The sequence below is a fragment of the Danio rerio genome, chromosome 5, assembly GCF_052040795.2.
Source record: "Danio rerio strain M-AB ecotype USA chromosome 5, GRCz13ab, whole genome shotgun sequence".
NCBI lineage: Eukaryota > Metazoa > Chordata > Actinopteri > Cypriniformes > Danionidae > Danio > Danio rerio.
Window position 1 is genome coordinate 47,732,501 of NC_141025.1, and position 17,983 is coordinate 47,750,483.

Genomic DNA, 17,983 nt, shown 5'->3' on the forward strand with positions numbered 1-17,983 from the left:
ACATTTTTGGCTCTATTGACCTTATTCTAAAATGCGGAAGTGCGCCTGTTTTCGCGATTGTCTTAGAACTTCCGATTCAGTCGCCTATTGGAGAAATGACTAGGAATAATAAACGGCAGAAAATGGCCAAACTACTTGCTCAACAAACAAATGTTTGCATGACTACACAGACCAAGTAGCATAATATAATAAGAAAATATTAAATTGCAACATCAAGCAGCGTAACGAGCAGTTGTTAACGTCAAAAAATGAATGGAAGTGAATGTGACCGGAAGTCGCGAGACAAAAAGATTCAAATGGCAGCGCCCACTCGACAGCTGAGAATAAGGTGAATACACTAACACAATAGATCTGAAATCAAACTTCCATCCTAATCAGGTGAATGGTGTAGAAATTACAACAGTGTGCATATGTGCCTCCCACTTGTTAAGGGTCCAAAAGTAATTGGACAATTGGCTTCTAAGCTGTTCCATGGCCATGCATGTGTTATTCCCTCATTATCCCAATTACAATGAGCAGATAAAATGTCCACAGTTCATTTCAAGTGTGCTATTTGCATTTGGAATATGTTACTGCCAACTCTCAAAATAAGATCCAAAGAGCTGTCACTATCAGTCATCATTGAGCTGAAAAAAACAAAACAAATCCATTAGAGAGATAGTAAAAACATTAGGCGTGGCCAAAACAACTGATTGGAAGATTCTTAAAAAGAAAGAAAGCACCAGTGAGCACAGCAACACCAAAAGACCCGGAAGACCAAGAAAACAACTGTGGTGGCTGACCAAAGAATTATTTTCCTGGTGAAGAAAACCCCCCTCACAACAGGCCAAATCAAGAACACTCTCCAGGAGGTAGGTGTATGCGTGTCAGAGCCAACAATCAAGAGAAGACTACAACAGAATGAATACAGAGGGTCACTACAAGATGTAAACCATTGGTGAGCCTCAAAAACAGGAAAGCCAGATAAATGTCCTTCACAGTGCTGGAACAACATCCTATAGACAGATGAGATCAAGATCAACTTGTACCAGAGTGATAGGAAGAGTATGGAGAAGGAAAGTTACTGCTCATGATCCTAAGCAGTGAAGCATGGTGATGGTAGTGACATGGTATGGACATGTATGGCTGTCAAAAGAACTGATTCTCTTGTATTTATTGATGATTTGACTGCTGACAAACGCAGTGGGTTGAATTCTGAAGTGTTTCAGTCAATATTTTCTGCTCATATTCAGCCAAATCATGCTTCAGAACTCATTATATGGCGCTTCACAGAGCAGATGGTCACAGTCAATGACCTACAGCATACTGCAAAAGCAGCCAAAGAGTTTTAGAATGGGAAGGAGTAGAATGTTTTGCAATGGCCAAGTCAATCACCTGACTTAAATCCAACTGAGCTTAACTTCCCGAAGACAAAGCTGAGGAGAAAATGCACCAAGAACAAGCAGGAACTGAAGACAGTTGCAGTAGAGGCCTGGCAGAGCACCACCAGGGATGAAACCCAGCTTCTGGTGAAGTCTATGCGTTCCAGGCTTCAAAATGTTAGAATTGTGTTGATGTCCAAATAACCAATGACCTAACTTATATACATTTTGCTAATAACTTACACACTATCCTTTAGCTTAGTCTCTCCTGAGATCATTGTTACACAAATTATATTTTAGATGAAATCAGAGAGCTCTCTCATCCTCCAAAGTCAGCAAAGAAAAGAAGAATGAAAACCTTGTCAAAACATCCCATGTGACTTCAGTGGTTCAACAGTAATCATACAAAGCTTTAAAAGCTTTTATTTCCCCAAGAAAACCTGTAAACAAAAAAAAGACATTAAAGAAAAGTTGTTATTTATATATGTATGCATGTATTTTTGTTTTAATTTGGTGCATGCAAATATTTTTAGAGCTTCAAATGTTTTTCAACAGCATTTACCTTTTTTGGTGAACTAATTCTTTAAAGCCTTTTCATGGAGCCATCTATGTCAATAAAATACCTTTATTTTGAAATGTATTCATTCATGCTTCCAAAAGAATAGTTATCTGTGGTCATTTTCAGAGCAGAAACAGCCCTCTGCATCCAGTCTGTGAGAGGGGCCATTTTCAGATTGTCCAGCTCCTCATCAATAGCGGAGCGCAGATTAATGCTCAAAACCAGGTGAGAAACTTGCAACAAATGCTGTTATTTCCCTGCTGCCTATAGTATTGACTTGCTTAGTATTGATTTACTTTGAGTAAGTTTGAAAAATCTTGTAAAGTATTGGGAACCACTAAATTTAAACAATAGAGATTGATTTAATAACTGATTTATCATTTCAGCAAATGCAAACTTCATTCCATCTGGCAGTGAGGAACTGTCATATTCCAGTAATCCACACCTTACTGGAGGCTGGCTGTGATCCGAACCTAACAGATCATGTGCGGTATCTACTTTCAGCCATGTTTTTTTTATAAGAAAATTTGTCACCTCATGCACATGTTTCAGCCTTTTCTTATTGATTCAACACACCCAGATGGGTCAGACTGCGCTTCATATCGCTGCTGAGATGGGGAAGGTGGATGTGGTCGAGATGATTCTGAAAGCCGGGGTGGATCTGCAGATTCGGGACAGGGTGACAGAGCGTATCTGACATTTTACAGAGCCCGGTAATGGCTTCAAAGCAGGCCATGTAGGAGAAGGTATTTTTACACTTTCTATTTTGTTTCACAGCAAAATAAAACAGCTCTTGGAGTGGCGGCAAGAGGGAATATGGTGATCATTGTGGACATGATCATCAAAGCTGAGAGATATTTCAAATGGAAAGACAATTTACAAATTGTGGGTATTTTCACTTTTCTTTATTCATTACTGGCGTATCAAATTTAACAATCAGTAGCATGTTCTTGACAGAATTGTAAATGTACACAATACCATACCTGCCAACACTCGTATTTCAGACCTATCTCCCGTTTTGCTCTGTCTCCCTGAAAACTCCCGCAATTTCACCCACCCCCGCTCTTCAGTTCGCACATCACATCGCTCACCACGCCCCCCTCAACAATGACTAAAGCCACAAAAATGAGAGGGTCCTGTAAATGGCATAACATTTTCAGCCGAATTCAGTACAAAACTAATATAAACACACTTGTTGCACATTTCGACTCTGTGATTGGCTCTTAGATCAATATAGAGTAAACAAAGTTCAGAATTTATCATAGTTATTGACAAATTTTATCGCCATTCGATATAATTTCATTTATCGGCCCAGTGCTACTGTAAATACAGAGATTTTATAAAGAAAAAGTAAAACGATCTTTGACCCTGGACAATAAAATTGTTGCAGGGGTATCTTTGGGTCAATACAGGGTGGCCTCAGGGTCTTAAAAAGTCTTAAGCCGCCTTTTGAGTGCGCACAACATTTGGACACTACTTTCGGAATACGCACCCGTGTGGCAGTCGCACAGATTTTTCAGTTTTGTCGTGCACCATGGAAGAGAAGCTGTTCTTGCAGTGTCTATAATAAAGGAGTGCAAAAGCAAGAGCCTTTATTCTCCGTGCGTTCACCATGGTTGAACACTAGAAACTCATAGACTGCTAAAAGTTTTGAAGGGAATGTGGAGACAACATTAAAACTATTTTTTTTTGTAATTACTCATTTATGAACAGAAATGTTTTTTTTTTTACTTATGTTTTTTATGTATCTCGCGCGCACGGACCTGCTTGGACAACACTGGAATACATCACATGCGGTCGGCCAGTTGCATATGGTCTAGTCGCAGGAGTTCAAATATTTCAACGTATCCGCAGCTCAAAACTAATCTGAATTTTGTGCATACGAAGATGATCGGAACTCCACGCAGCTCCTGGACTACTCTCTGTTGTAATTGAATGACTTCCGGTTTGTCGCTTGCTGTGTGCAGTGGAAAGGCGGTTTTAAAATGTCTTAAATTTCAAAAGCAAAATTTTACGCCTTAAAAAGTCATAAATTCACTGAAATATTGTGTTGTAGGTCTTAAAACATTTTAAACAGGTCTTAATGTTTTTCAGTTTTTTTGTTCAAGCATAGCTATCTAATCGGTGCAACATCCCAGACTGAATCTGCGGATGTTTTTTTGCCATCTCTGTGGAGGATTTTGTAAAAAAAAAAAAAAAAACTGCAGATTTATGCGGAATGATTTAAGAAGTATCATAACTAAAAACGTAATATATGAAATAAACTTTTATGTAATGTTTACAATGCAAATCCATCTAGATCCACTTCACAAGTGTGGAACTCTACTTTACAAACTGTAAGTAAATCATATGAACATTTTCATATTACTATTATTATATCACAATATTATTACTGAAATTAATTTAATAACTGAATAAATATAAATGTACACACATTTACACAAGTACTAAATGATGGGCTAAAAATCTGTGGATTTTTGAACGCAAAGATTTGTGGGCCTACCAGACACCAACAATTACATATTATACATTTTTACAGCAAATTGCTCAAAATTAATTCTCTAATCAGGGAAAGAATATTAAAAACCAAACATTTATACAGTTCCTCATAATAACAACAGAGCAATTTTTCCCTTTACATGGTCTTCCATTAACACAAAAACTATTTACAGAAGTAAGAGGGGGGGCAGACATAATATTTACAAATAAACACGGAATAGGCAATCTTTTATAACAGAAAAGTATTATGTTGAATAGAAGTTATACTCAATCCATTCAGACAAATGCCGACAAATTGATCATTTATGTAATCGTGTCTATAACATTAAACCATGTGGCTAAAAAAAATAACTAAATAAAGTTTTTTTTTTGCTGTTGTGGCAAGATAAAAAAAAAAATTTAAAAAACAACCTGGCCATTAGCAAAATCCTTAGTGTTTAGCTCTTTAACTTATGAAAAGTCTTAGATTTGAAACTCTGCAATATTATTGATTCATCTTTCATGTCCAATGAAGATAGTTTTGTAAATTCTTTTACTGTAAATATATCAAAACCTTTTTTATTATTAATAATGTGCATTTACTAATTTTAAACCCATTTTTCTGAATTTTCATTTTATGGAACCCTCAGATTCCCTATTTTCAATTACTTGCATCTTGACCAAATGCTGTCTTATAGCAACAAACTATAGAAATTAATGGAAACCTCATTTATTCAGCTTATTATTATTTTGTTATAGATTTAGTATTATTTGTTCAGGTGCTGATAAACTGACACTTTTGATTGGTTTTGTGGTCTAGGTGCCCCTCATGTCATGGGGAAACATAACTTTTTTACGTTTTGTCGTATGAAAATGTCCGATTTTAAAAAGGAGGCATGGGGCCAAACACCAGTAAAGTCTAGATCGGATACGCGGCCGGCCGGAAGTGAGATATGCACATCAATATAGCAGCATTTTTTTATGACACTGTATAACAATAATTAATATTTTTACAGTACTTTGACAGTTGGGTTTAGGGTTAGGGTGGGGGTAGTCGATAGAAAATACAATTTATTGGGTAATTTAATAGATAGCATACGTAATACTTGGTACAGCTACTGTTGTTACATTACTGTGACAGTTGGGTTTAGGCTTGGGGTGGTGGTAAATGTTAACAAAATACAATAAATTGTAAATTTAATAAATATAAAATATATTATTATAAATAATTTGCGTTAACTTCTGTCCGCACCATATTCGATCAAGCAACAACCCCAAAAACCACCCATAAACCCAACCGTCGATGGGAGATAAGCAAATTGTACTAAAATGACATCATACATATTTGCTGTATAGGAATTAGCTACTAAATCAAAAAGTTGCAAATTGCCGTGAAATTGTATTGTCTAGGTCACAAAAATTTTTATTGGTTACTCCAATTTCTGGTTACCCTTTTTTAAATAAAAAAAATGTACGTTTATTTGACAGAAGTAAAACAAATCAAAAATTGAAGATGGTTCAATTTTGTTTAACGCTGGCCAAAGCAAACTGTGAAATGAAAAAGTTGGGAAGCAGATTTTCCCCTCATCAAATGTCACGTGCTGACTCAATGCTGATCCACAGCCATTCCCTATTAAACCCAGTGCAGGAGGTGTAATGCAATATTAAAGCATGTGTAATTTCATTCAGAAAGGTCATCACGGCATATTTATTCGCACAAGGGTTGCATATGTCAAAAGTGTTTATTCCGAACGGCGAACATGGACTAATAATATTCACTGTGCTGTATACCTAATTTCAGTACCTGGCAAATCTGGCCTTTCTCAGAGCTTGCTGTTATTTGATTACCCTTTCAGACTAATACAGATGCCATTGAGAGCCTTCACAGCGAATCACCACTGACGTTTAAATTAGATCACTCTCCTGACACGAAGCCGGTTCGTGATATAATGTGGGACCTCGCATACAAACACCTCAAGCGCAACGACTGGAAGAAGCTGGCAGAGCACTGGGAGTTTACAGATGCTCAGATGGCAGCCATTGAAGAGCAGTGGACAGGTCAGAGAGAGAGAGAAATGCTTTTGGGTCAAATATTTTGTATAGATATTACTTTTTTTTTTTTTTTACTCGAAAGAGTCTTAAAATAAAACTCATTTCAGCAGCACCAACAGACGATCTTGTCCGTTTAATAAAGGGATAGTTCACCCAAAAATAAAAAGTAGATCTAAACTTTTAGAAATATTTCAGAAGCCTTCTGTAGCCTTCTATAGTAGGAAGAACAAAAGTCAAGCGTTTTTTTTCTTCTTCCTCAACATTCTTCAGTAGATCTTCTTTTGTGTTAAACAAAAGAAAAAACTCAAACAGGTGGAGTGAAAGTAAAGAATGGCAGAATTTTTTTTTTGTGTATACTATCCCTTTAAGATGCATTTTAGGCAATCCGAATACATGTAGTTTTAAATGATGGATTTGAACACATTAAAACAGATACATATGTGGCCTTAAAGCATCTTTACACAGCAAAAGTGGCACAGAAACCAAATCTTAAACAGCGTAATTAACAAAAATGTGTAAGTATGCAGAGCGTTTATGGTGGCTTAAATTGGCTGTGTAAAGAAATCATATTTCATCCAAAAAATACAAACTTGCAAAAGTTTGGGGTATATTTTTGTATTTATTTATTTTCTACTTTTATTTACCAAGGATGTTCTGAACTAATTCAAGCTGACTGTAAATTAATTCATAATGTTCTAATATTAATTTCTAAGCTAAATATATACATGAATCTAATATAATTAAACATGTTACAGATACTCTTGAGGCCCCTTAAAAACTCTAGTACTGTTTTCTATCTAGGTCTGAACAGTTTTCAGGAGCATGGGAACAGGATGCTGTTAATCTGGCTTCATGGAGTTCTGATAGAAGAGAGCAGCCCATCCAAGGGCCTGTATGAGGGACTGCTTGCTTCTGGGAATTCAAAGGTTGCTGGTAGGATGTTATTACACATTTCTGTTGTCTTTAGAGTATGCAGTGATCTTTGTTTGTGAAAGCCCTGACGGAACCATCATAACAGAGGTCCAAATATGGACATTATTCAACATCTTGGATGGTAACAAATGGGTTTTGACATTTTAATCATAATTAGTAAATAAATAAATACAATATTTGTATATCTGTACAGTTAAAGTCAAAATTATTAGCCCCCCTTTGAATTTATGTTCTTTTTTTGAATATTTCCCAAATGATGTTTTTTTTTTTTTTTTTTTAACGGAGGAGGGCCATTTTCACAGTATGTCTGATAATAATTTTTCTTCTGGAAAAAGTCTTATTTGTTTTTATTTCGGCTAGAATAAAAGCAGTTTTTAATTTTTTAAAAACATTTTAAGGTCAAAATTATTAGCCCCTTTAAGCTATATATTTTTTCGATAGTCTACAGAACAAACCATCATTATACAATAACTTGCCTAATTACGCTAACCTGCCTAGTTAACCTAGTTAAACCTTTAAATGTCACTTTAAGCTGTATAGAAGTGTCTAAAATATTATTATTATATATTATTTACTGTCATCATGACAAAGATGAAATAAATCAGTAATTAGGGAAGAGTTATTAAAAATATTATGTGTAGAAACGTATCAAAAAAAATTTGTCGCCAGCTTAATATTAAATGTTTTCTCTTTTCCGTCAACTACATTCAAGTTTATGTCAAAAATACACATATGCATGTTTGTTTTTGTGAATTGTGGGGACATTCCATAGGTGTTATTTATACTGTAAACCTTAACCTTGTCCCTAAATTCAACCCTTACAGGAAACTGTGTGCTATTTTACCAATTTTAAAAAAAAAATCAATCTGTATAACTTATAAGCCTTTTAAAAATGTCACCCTCTCCTTGTAATGTCCATGTCATACCCATGCGATTAGGCAAATTTGTGTTCTGATATGTTAAAAAAAAGTGCAGATATACACACTAAAATATATAAATAATAAAGCATTCACATAATGGTTATACATGTGAATGTAAATAATTGGTGTAATTTTTTTTACATGTATTAATAGTATTTTAAATATATGAAAAGGCTTTTTTTCAACATGAAAATACGCCAACACAGTTCACCCAGGCCTTGTCCCCTTCGATATGCTTCCTTTATTTAGAATATTTAAAATTTGAATATTGTGACATTCCCTGAAAACAACTCAGGACACTTCAAAAACTGTGCTTACTAATAGTGAGAATTAACCCTTTCAGGGTGGACTTTTAGCTTTTCAACTCAGCAACATTTTGCATTAGAATAATGTAAAAAAAAAGTCATATAATAACACCTTTTTAATACAAAATAGACGTGAGATTTTAGAAACATTATATCTGTGTGCTTTACAGACAGTCTAAAAAAAATCTGAATTTAATTAAGTATACTTTCTTTGTTCCTCCCAGAAAAAATAAGAATGGAAGGAAGCAATATGGATACACGGAAATGCACACTTTCATGAATCCAAGCTGCTTCAGGGGAATAAAAGACTGCTATGAACTAAAACCAGTGCTTTATTTTTCAATTGACTCACATGGAATTCCAGCAAACTTTTATTGCTAAATATGGATTAAAGGTAAGCTACCAATTTAAAAAAATAGTCAAACTAATCTGAATCTATTAATCAGGAACCTGTCACAGATTTTGATTATGGCTTTGTAAAACATTATAACATTAAAAGGTAACCCTCATACAAACAATTTAATAAATAAACCACATCACGTAATAAATAATATTTCTTCGATTGAAATGGTTCATTTTGGCAAATCAAGAATAAAAAAAACAGTTGTCTGTCATTTTCACTATGCTATGTTAATAAATAAAATGTACGAAAAATGGACCAACCTAATTAAAAACTTCTAGACCTGACGAATTAGATTAAATCAAATACTGTGGAATTACAGCATCCGGATTCAAGACCTGAAAGATAAACGTGTGTGCGCATGTGTTAGTCCACTACTTTGATGGAGTGAAGGTGAAAGCTGGAGGAGGTTCCCCTGGTCTGGCTGGAGGAGCTCTTGCTGCTGGAAACTGTCTGACTCTGAGGAGCAGGTCGAGGGAATTTAGCTGCTGTTGCTTGACCGACGGTGAGCTGTATATTGGAAAGAAAAAATGAAAATACAATGAGCACCAGTAGTTATGTTTTCAGCCAAATATGCAAATTAGACTTAAGCCTAGCTCACACCGTGTGATTTAAAAATTTTTTTGGCTGCCGTCACACTGTAAGATCTCAGTTGTCATAATAGTTACTAAATAAGAACAACATTTCAAACTCATTTCTTTGGCATGACTATGATACTATGGCCGTTCACAAACAAAACAATAACTCCCGTTCACCCCGAAAGTGACCTTTTTACATAACAGAAAAGTCCTCACTTTCCTTTCCATATGCTACAAACACATCAACCATCGTCACAACCAATAATTAAACTTAACAATGGTGTCAGAATGAATGACAATGAAGACGTGCCAAACACTGAAGAAAACTCACCTGGAGTTCGACATCATCCATCCATGACACTTTTACTATACTGCACTGAAATGATTCCTCACAGCAAACATAAGTAATCTGTAGCTGCAATTTTGCACACAGCGTGCCTCAATAATAAAACTAAAAAAGTAAAAAAAGGTTTTGACATTTCCCCATAGTGGTTTGAAGTTGTTAGTGGTTCTGAAATCCTATTGGTTCTTGGTTTGATGCTTGTAGCAGCTGTTTTTTTTTTATACTGCATTTACTTTATTTAGGTTTTAATGCCATATCAGCAGCATTGGCTATATTTATGGGAAAAACATATACAATATATAATCATATAATTATATCTGTTTTTTAACAAACATACATTGTAAAAAACAAAAAAAAAAAAAAAAAACGTACAAATAGCAACAACACTGAAAACAGCCATATACAGTCTTTTAGTTTGATTAAAGACAAATATTCTAAAATTGCTCCAGAAGGCACCTTTTCAAACATTTCACTTAAAATATTTCCCAGATGAAAACGTTTTCGAACATCATTTAAAAATACACATTCTATTAAAATAAGTTTTATCGTCAAAATATTTTTACACAAGTCACAAATAGGTTTTTCTTCCCCTTTTATTAAATATGTGTGTGTAAGTCTTGAGTGTCCAATTCTACATCTCGTATGTATAACCTGGTCATGTCTATTTTCAAAATGATACTTATTTCTTTAATTTACAAATGGATTCCCTTCATGCAATTTGGTATGCCTACATTCATCCCGTTCCATTTGCCATTTCTCATTAATATACAGATTTAAAACAAGTTTAACATCAGATACAGGAATTTTACATTCTGTAATCTCCAACTGTAAGGCTTACTTAGATACTTTATCTGCACGTTCATTTCCAATGAAACCCATATGTTCAGGTATCCAGCAGAAATTTTTTTATTTTTTTTTATACTGCAGGAAAGTGTCTGAAATGTTCTAACACTGCTAGAACTTCATCGGAGGGAAACTGTAATCGCAACAGCCATTAAGCAGCTGTCTCTGAACATGTTAAACCAATAATCAAAGATCAGTCTTTAGCTAGGATTTCAAGGTTCTTTAAGGATTTTCCAAATTTGTCTCAGATGCCCAAATCGTGGCTGAAATCCCACAGTGTGAGTTAGGCTTTATGCGCAAAACTGAAATATTGCATATAAATGTGCACACAAAGCATCATTATCCTCCAATGAGTCAAACAGAACAAAATCCTGACAAACTGGCAGAAAATTTCAAAAAGAAAAATGGAATTTGCTGCGGTTGAAGTTAATGTAATCAATTACTTGTGCCTTAAAATGAAGATTTTGTTGGCGAAAGACTGCTCTTTTGGACTTTTTGTTACTACATGTTAAACAAAACCACTAGGTTTTTGATGCACATGCTAGAATTTATTCAATAAATGTGTTTTCATCATAGTTTATGCAGTTTTTTTTCTTATAGAATAAAGAGTTTATCCGAATCAGTTGTGCACATATAACTGCACATTTGAAATGTATATACAAATCTTGATATTCCAAAATGCACATAAAATATGTGGATGAAAACAGTTATTGAGTGTGCTCAGCAGCATTTGCTCATTGATACCTGAGTGACGGGGTGGTGTCTTTCTACAACGACTGAACTCATGGGTGGAGCGACACCCATGACATGCATGGCTGCAGGTGGGCGACTCGTCCGGTGCTCGACCCTTCCGGTCAGACGAGCGGTGACTGTCTTGCTGGCTTTCTGTTTGCCTGCTGTTACTATCCGTGAGTTCGCCTGAAGAAAGACTCAGTTTTTAAAGCAGCATTAAAACAGGATTACAACAGGCTGATTTCAAATATTCATACACGTGGTTGCAGACATGGTACCTGTCTAAAGGGGTGTATACTGCCCCCTGGTGGACCGGTGGAGTTCACTACTGTGGTTGACACAAGAGTTTCTACTCTCGGCCCTGTGCTTGAGCTGGGCTGAGAGAAAAACTGTTCCTGAAAAAAAGTAACATACATTAAATTAATAGAATATTCTTTCCATGGTGAGGAAACTGTAATACTACAAAACAGATATTTAATAAATAACTAACTAGGATTTACCATACGAACGCTTTTTACAAGACTTTTATACTTGGCATCAAATTACTAAAAAAAGCTAATTACCACTTATGCGAGGTGTTTCTAATGTGGTGCCTATGGCAGGAACATTATCATTGAGTTTTTATTTCATTACTTAAGCAAACGGGATAGTACTTTCCCCGTTCACGGCACTTTAATTATCCGCTGCTGGAAAATCCAGAAATGTCCATTATTTATGTAGTTTTTAGGGTCCATTATTTATGTAGTTTCTTGTCTTTTATTGTTTTTATTATTATTATTATTATTATTATTACTATTTATTTGTTGTCATTTGTAAATCGTCTAAGTTTTTAAAGTTTGTAAAGTAAATTGATTCAGGGTCTTTAAAAGTGGTTGCAGGGAAATGTCATTTTCTTTAGGACTTTTAACATTAAAGTTAATTTAATTAAACACTGGGTTACTGTCACTCTAAATCCTGCTTTTAACCCCAGATTTCACACTTTTCTCTCAGTTTTGGCCTTCTATCCACATTAAAACAGCGTTTTTATATTACAGTCATTTCAGTGTGGATAACTAACTTCAGGAAATTGACTGAAAATAAGCACCTTTAGATGAAAACACCATATTGAAACTTAGTGTTTTATAGTGTTTTTTTTTAAATTAGTGTTTATGTAAGCCCCTTTCACACATACAGACCTTTCCGGAAAATTGCCGGCAATTTTCCGGAAAGGTTGTATGTGTGAACAGGTCCTTTTTGAAAATACCGGTAAATTCGTTCTGGCTATTTTCCGGAAAGAGAAGTTGTAACATTACCGGCAATTTGCCGGAATGCTGCGCTGTGTGAACGCAGAAGGAAGATTTCCGGAATAAGCGTGTGCACGTCTAGAACGTGCTGACGTAAGACGTCTGCTTTAGCCAATCAGAACAGTCAGACGCATTTACGTCCGCGCGGTTTATGAGAATAAAAGCCTTTGAATATTTTCCCAGACACATTTAGCTGCTAGAAGTTAGTCAGATCACGGTTATATGTTCTTCTTAATGCCAACTGTGTAAATGATCATCGATGAGATGCTTATGATAAGCCGTTGTTTGTTTACCTTCAAGCTTTGCGTGTGCCCATGAAACAGCCTGTGAGCGCCTGCACACGCACATATTATAAACATCTCGAAATGCGAAAGTGATCCTGCGAAAGTTGTTTACAATATTGATCATCCACAGAGTTTGTAATTTGGTCAAATGTTTACAAATACAAGCGCAGCCGTTTAAAGCTCATTTGTGGTGAATGATGTCAGAATTTACCGGTATTTTGGAATGGATGTGTGAATGCTCTTTTCCGGAAAAATTCCGTAACGTCCTCGCCTGTGTGAACAGCGCTTTTTTGAATATACCGGTAAAGTCGTTCCGGAAATTTTCCGGATATTTACCGGTATCACTGTGTGAAAGGGGCTGTAGTCTAGATTATTAGTGCTGTTTACCCATTTCTTTTTGCAGTGATTACTTGACCAGTCACGTAGAGTGTGAAATAATGGTGTGTTAGAATGTTACAGCTACACACTTAGCAAGGAATAGCCAATCGCGTGCCTCATATTTATTATCAAGCTATATAAGCTTACAGAAAAGCTGCAGATTGTGAATTAAGTAGTTTCAACATTTGAGGGGGAAAATGACAGAAAAGAGTAAAGGAAAACCATTTCATTCTCTCCTTTATAGTGTGAAAAGTCCATTTAAGAATTGCAGTTGGCATCATAAATGCCTATAAAAACTTTTTTTGTAAGCAGATCATCTTCATTTGTCCAAATAACATCGCAACAAATATTCAAATAAAGCCATTAAGCCGGTAACCCATCAATACTGTGGATAAACTGTGTACAATATAAAGCAAAAAGCAAAATAAACAAGGATTAATTTTACCCAGGTACATAATCACCCATGGGTTATTACAGTAGTTTAAGTGTAAAAATACTTTCAGGTAACATAAACCAGCACAATTTAATAAGAAAAAAAATTGTAAAGAGAAACTGGTCTCTTGTAGGATAAACATTATAAAAGATTTTCATTTGAGAGTAAGAACTTAAGATTCTGATCTCAAATGACTGTAAGATTCTGATTTGTCTTATTGTCTGATTTGGCATTACCTGATCCCAACAATTGTCAACAATAAATATTTTATTACACTTTTACCCACACATGCACTAGGGTTCATTTCAAACTGTTTTGTAGTTTATCAATATGAATACAGTAAACATGTCTCTTAGGATGAAGCAATGTTTAAGATTGTGTTTCTCGCCATTCTCACCGGCTCTACATCCTCTGGATTGCTGTGCGAGGGGCCCAGTATTGGACTCTCCATGACTATTGGACTGAGTCGAGCAGATGAGGCATTTCGTGGAGGAGGATTGGTTGTTGAGCTGGTGCTTGGCTCATCCCTTTGAGGAGGACCATCTACACACAAACACAAAAATGATTGATGACAATGGGTTAGGTTTAAGTTTTAAAGATGTTTTATTTTCGTAGAATTATTTCTTCGGATTTCTTTCTGTACATTGCCAAATTCAAATAAAGATTTAAAAATGCAGGCTAAGTGACAAATTAAATTCTAGGTATGTTTTTGCTTTTAATGTTTAAATTCAGATTTCCTTCCAATATTACAAATGAATGTATTTTGTTGGAAAATAATTCAGATCTTCTTTTAATTGATATAAAAAATATACTATTATATTTTTTAAAAAGCAAACATGTAAAAATGACCAAATCAGTATTTGCAAAGCATATATTTGCTTATATGCATTCTTTTTAATTGACCGTTCTTTTGTGTACTTTGAAATGTACCTGAGCTCAATTTAGAGTTTCACAGCAAAGGCTGAGAATACTTATGTATATATATATATATTTTTTTTTCTAATAAATTTGCAACAATTTCAAAAAAAAAAAAAAAATTTCACATCGTTATTAATGGGTATGTGTGTGTATAATTTTGAGGAAATAAAGCACTTGAATCCATTTTGGAATAAGGTTGTAAGATAAAAAAATGTGGAAAAAGTGAAGCGCTATCAATTCTTTCTGGAGGCACTCTATATGTTTCTCTGGCTATTTTTTATGGCAAAACCAGATTAAATTTTCATCATTTTATAAATATTACTTTCCTATAATAATAATAATAATAATAAGAATAAGAAGAAGAAGAAGAAGAAGAAGAAGAAGAATTTCAATAAAAATACATCAACAGCAATAAATAATACATAAAACTTTAATCTAAAGCCATTTTTAAGGTTTAATTTTGATTTAAAATTAAAATATCATTCTTAAAGGATTTATATTTAAAAATATTTACTTTAAAGTCTCTCTAGATATCAAAAAAATCTTGTCCGATAACATAAAAAATAGGGCATTCCAAAAGTATGTGTTTAACACTTTGGTTTCTGTTGCGATAGTGACATTTTGAGGGAACTTCTCCTTTTAGAAAAAGTCCATGAGTGAAAGAAAGAAGAATCTGAGTGTTTATCACAACCTACATTTCAATGATCAAGAAAACAGTCATGTCATACTAGTACACAGTGCCCTCATAAATGTAATTATTAACACTTAAACGGAGCTGAATCTCTCGATTATCTTACCCCGGTCCAATCTAGTTGCTTCTCCGGTATTAAACATGCTAAGGGCCTCAATGTTCAGCGCACAAACACCACGCATGAAAGCTTTCTTCATAGAGTCTTCATAACGCTCGCGCTCCATGTGCAGCCTGTGGATCTCAGCTTGAGCTTTCTGGAGCTCCTCTACATGCTGACAAACATAAACATAAAGTGTTTTCATTAAGCCTACATCCAGTAACATATTAAAGGTCCCGTGAAATCAAAATAAAGCTTTTTAGATTTTTTTTCTATAAGCTAGTGTGCTCCGAAAAAAGTGACAACACTTCTGTTTATAAAATATGAAACTGATCTAAACATCCAAAGCTTGCAGTTTGACACTTACGCCTAAATGTACTGTATCAATAGTTTTTTTTCATGTCATGTCATACTTCAGTTTCTCATCAAATCTTGACCAATCAAATGCTCTCTAGTATCTGACATGCACCGCCCCCTCCGCTTCTCATTTGATGCACTAGATCTCAACCACTCCCACTGGCAGAGCTGTAAGAAAAACTAAACACTATTGGCTATTTTTTAAAGGGGAGGAGCTGCATAAGTCCCACCATCTCTTCATTTTTCAGTTGAGATTATGTCAAACAGAGAATAAAAAAAATTATATTTCCAAGCACTTCACGGGATCTTTAAACATGGAGTAAAAATAATGCACGTTCAGTGACTTTGGATGGCATGGCAATTACCTGTGCCATCTTGGCCTCGTAGTCTGTAGAGAGCTGCATGCAGACGTCCTCTGCTCTGGCACAACATGCTCTCTCCACACGCTCTCGCCACCTGTTCTGGATGAGCGAGTGCCAGCCTGACCACACCTTCCTCTTGAGCTGCATATGATAGTGCTGCTCGGCCAGTCTGCTGCCCTGAGTCTGCAACACAAGCACATCTATTAACACAGAGTCAACGCAACACAAACTGTTTTAGATGACTTCTTATTTATTCATGTTATTTGTTTTTATTTTACTTTAAAATTATATGATTTTTTTCCTAGGCAAAACAAAAGTACAATTGTGACAGTGCTTAATATTTCTGTAGAAAATTGTGATATTTTCTTCAGGATTCTTTGCTAAACAAAACAGTATTTATTTCAAACATAATACATTTGGTTATGCTATTTTTTTTAAAAGTTTAATGCATGCCAAATGAAAGTTTCTATTTCTGAACTTTCTTGGAATTCTATAATTTCAGTCATATATATTTATAGTCAGCATTCTGTCATATATATTTACAAATATTTTTTTTTATATAAATATAAAAAATTCCTATAGCTTTTTTGTATTTATTTTATCATCATCTGAACCATAATTTTATTTGATATAATTAACGTTAAACAAGAAAAAAAATGTACAAAACGTAAAAATTTTAGGAATATTTTACACAAAAATGAAAATGTACACACTATATACTCACCATCAAGTGGTTACAAACATTTGAGTTTCTGTTTTTGTGTGTGTTGAACACAAAAGAAGATATTTTAAACAATGTAAAACTTGACTTCCATAGTTGGAAAAACAAATACTATGGAAGTCAATTGTTGCAGTTTTCCATTACATTTTTAAAAATATGTTCTTTTGTACGGTGGCCGAGAAAGCTTAATGTGCTGCAAAAAAAAAACACATGAAGTTACAACAAAATAGCAGCAAATAAAAAAACACACTGCATTTTCCCACAATGCAAACAATTTAATAAAACACTTTGCCTTTTCTTACAACACAAACAAATGAATAAAATCACACTGCATTTTCTTACAACGCAAACAGATTAATAAAAACGGCGCTTTTTTTCTTACAACGCAAATGAACTAATAAAACGCGCTGTATTTTCTTACAACGCAAACAAATTATTAAAATGCAAATTTTTTCTTACAACGCAAACAAATTAACAAATCGCACTGCATTTTCTTACAACGCAAACAAATTAGTAAAACGTGCTGTATTCTCTTACAACGCAAACAAATTAGTAAGATGCCCTGTATTTTCTTACACTGCAAACAAATTAATAAATCGCACGGCATTTTCTCACAACGCAAACAAATTAATAAGATGCCCTGTATTTTCTTACACTGCAAACAAATAAATAAATCGCACGGCATTTTCTCACAAGGCAAACAAATTAATAAAATGCGCTGTATTTTTTTACAACGCAAACAAATGAATAAATCACACTGCATTTTCTTACAAAGCAAACAAATCAGTAAAACGCGCTGTATTGTCTTACAACGCAAACAAATTGATAAAACGCGCTGTATTTTCTTACAACGCAAACAAATTAATAAATCGCACTGCATTTACTTACAAAGCAAACAAATCAGTAAAACGCGCTGTATTTTCTTACAACGCAAACAAATGAATAAATCGCTCTG

The 17,983-nt window shown here is 34.6% G+C and overlaps 2 protein-coding genes across 4 annotated transcripts in view; one reads left to right on the plus strand and one right to left on the minus strand.

Annotated features, from left to right (window-relative positions):
• The window catches only part of ankdd1b (ankyrin repeat and death domain containing 1B), a 24,296-nt gene extending 12,949 nt beyond the window's left edge, over positions 1–11,347 (plus strand). Inside the window, exons 9-15 of one of the 2 annotated variants that reach the window (XM_087254106.1) lie at positions 2,047–2,145; positions 2,307–2,405; positions 2,501–2,599; positions 2,698–2,805; positions 6,255–6,456; positions 7,252–7,383; positions 8,833–11,347. In XM_087254106.1, the coding sequence (XP_087110232.1) occupies positions 2,047–2,145; positions 2,307–2,405; positions 2,501–2,599; positions 2,698–2,805; positions 6,255–6,456; positions 7,252–7,383; positions 8,833–8,888 (795 nt within the window). In that variant the 3' untranslated portion in view covers positions 8,889–11,347. Of the gene's footprint in view, positions 1–2,046; positions 2,146–2,306; positions 2,411–2,500; positions 2,600–2,697; positions 2,806–6,254; positions 6,457–7,251; positions 7,384–8,832 lie in introns of those variants that run through there. The other variant, XR_015491710.1, reaches the window with a different exon arrangement.
• Positions 8,923–17,983, minus strand: part of poc5 (POC5 centriolar protein homolog (Chlamydomonas)) — a 20,997-nt gene continuing 11,936 nt past the window's right edge. For both annotated transcript variants that reach the window (XM_087254102.1, XM_087254101.1), the window contains exons 8-13: positions 16,311–16,490; positions 15,598–15,763; positions 14,280–14,425; positions 11,783–11,899; positions 11,517–11,690; positions 8,923–9,518 (exon numbers count right to left, since the gene is read on the minus strand). In XM_087254102.1, coding sequence (XP_087110228.1) covers positions 9,375–9,518; positions 11,517–11,690; positions 11,783–11,899; positions 14,280–14,425; positions 15,598–15,763; positions 16,311–16,490 — 927 coding nt within the window. In that variant the 3' untranslated portion in view covers positions 8,923–9,374. The remainder of the gene's footprint in view (positions 9,519–11,516; positions 11,691–11,782; positions 11,900–14,279; positions 14,426–15,597; positions 15,764–16,310; positions 16,491–17,983) is intronic.